This window comes from Amphimedon queenslandica, unplaced genomic scaffold (genome assembly GCF_000090795.2).
Source record: "Amphimedon queenslandica unplaced genomic scaffold, v1.1 AMPQUscaffold_13388, whole genome shotgun sequence".
NCBI lineage: Eukaryota > Metazoa > Porifera > Demospongiae > Haplosclerida > Niphatidae > Amphimedon > Amphimedon queenslandica.
In genome coordinates, this window is record NW_003546376.1 from 200769 (window position 1) to 202566 (window position 1798).

The window sequence follows — 1798 nt, forward strand, 5'->3', positions numbered from 1 at the left end:
GAATTATAGGGAGTCAGCCAACTACGTAGCCCATTTTCCATTGTAGGCATGTGTCTAATAATGGCCGATCTGATGAAATTTTGCTGAATATAAGAACCTGTAATGGCATGAGACAGAGCATTAAATAAACAATTACCATCACCAGGTACATTAGTAGATCCTTTGGGTACAGTTAATTCTGTGGTTGGGCTACCCAACTTTGGTCTGTATGATTTAACAAATCCCAAGTTTAGGGCATTACACCATGCTTTTTGAGTAGCAGCATTGGGGGGATGGTATTTTAAATTACTAGCTCTTGTACTCATTCCCGTCATCACACGGTCATTACTATCATCATTATTATTATTAGTGATAACAGTAGGTGGTTTTTTGGGGCAATTAGCTTTATCGTTGTTCTTACTGTCTGATGGCCTACTTCTCTTATCACGAGCTACCTTTGGTGGTGGCATATTTTTTTGATTTTTTGCTTGTGGCTCATCAATAGTTCCAGTAAGTGTACGCTTTCTACTGCCACAATCTGTAGGAATGGCATATTGTGGGAGGTCTGGCCTGTACAATTGTCTCAACCTGTTTATTTCTTTTATGCTACAAGAGGAAACCATCAATGATTTGGGGTTGAAACATGTCAAATGGACACCAGACAGTGTCCGTACTCGTGATAGAGCAACGTAAGCCATTCCTGCACTAAATACGTTTTCAAACAGATCAATGATTGCATTATCTAGTGACAGTCCTTGGCATTGTGTATGGTAACAGCAAAAGCTAATATCAAAGGAAACTGGCTTCTATACACAAAGACATTTTTTATTACCATAAACCTTATCTTGACTTTCTCAATCTCACAAGGATCAGTTATTCTATCAAATTTAACTGTTATGCGTGTTTCTGAAATGGCCTGCACTGTACCAAGTGCTCCATTCACTAATCCTTTTTCAACATTTACATTGCAACGCAACATTACTCTAGCCCCCACAGCCAATTTTAATTTGGCTTCCAAACCACCAGTATTGTTAATATCTTAATTTAATTCCTTCAACTTTTTCTCAACCTTTTTTTCTAAATCATCATCTTTCTTTCTACTTACATGTATGTTGCCAGTACCATCAAATAAATTTGTGGCTCTTATTTTCACGGTTGGACTTGGTAGATTAGCCAGCATTGTTTCATTAAATTCTTTGCACATGTCTACTTTTGGAAACAGGCAAACTGGGGCGTTACCACGCTGTTGTAATATTTTAAATTTTTTCACAATGGGCATCAAAAATACCCTTTCGGAAAGTGTAGCGAGAGTCTCATTGTCTGGAAAGCCACGTCTCACTTTGTCCAACATTTCCAAAAATTTCTTGTCTGTTTTTTGTCTTTCATTTATTGTCAATTCGTCATAGGTGACAGTATCACGCCATATGTTCACTGCACCCATACTACCAAGTCTGTATTTCAGTGTTGATGCTGTTACTTTGTCAAACACTGGTTGTCCACGAACTGGTTGCAATTGAAGGATGTCACCAACAAAGAGGACATTCTTGCCACCAAACCATTCGTCTGATTCGAATAAGTCATTCATTCTCATGTGTATGTAAGTGAGATTGAGGCTAGAAACCATGGACACTTCATCAATGATTACCATTTTCAGATCCTGAAGTTCTGTTTTCATTACTTCGTGACTAGCCTTTGGTATGGACCAGTATGAGGCACATTGTCCATCGTGTTCTATTGGCAGCTGAAACAGTCTGTGTGCTGTCACACCTCCCACATTGTAAGCTGCCAATCCTGTTGGAGCACAAACTGCACATGTCTG

At 38.9% G+C, this 1798-nt stretch overlaps 1 protein-coding gene across 1 annotated transcript in view; it reads right to left on the reverse strand.

The window, feature by feature from the left end:
• Window positions 1–1018: 1018 nt before the first annotated feature.
• The window catches only part of LOC100640960 (ATP-dependent DNA helicase PIF1-like), a 914-nt gene continuing 134 nt past the window's right edge, over window positions 1019–1798 (reverse strand). The window contains exon 2 of the mRNA XM_011405876.1: window positions 1019–1795. Coding sequence (XP_011404178.1) covers window positions 1019–1795 — 777 coding nt within the window. The remainder of the gene's footprint in view (window positions 1796–1798) is intronic.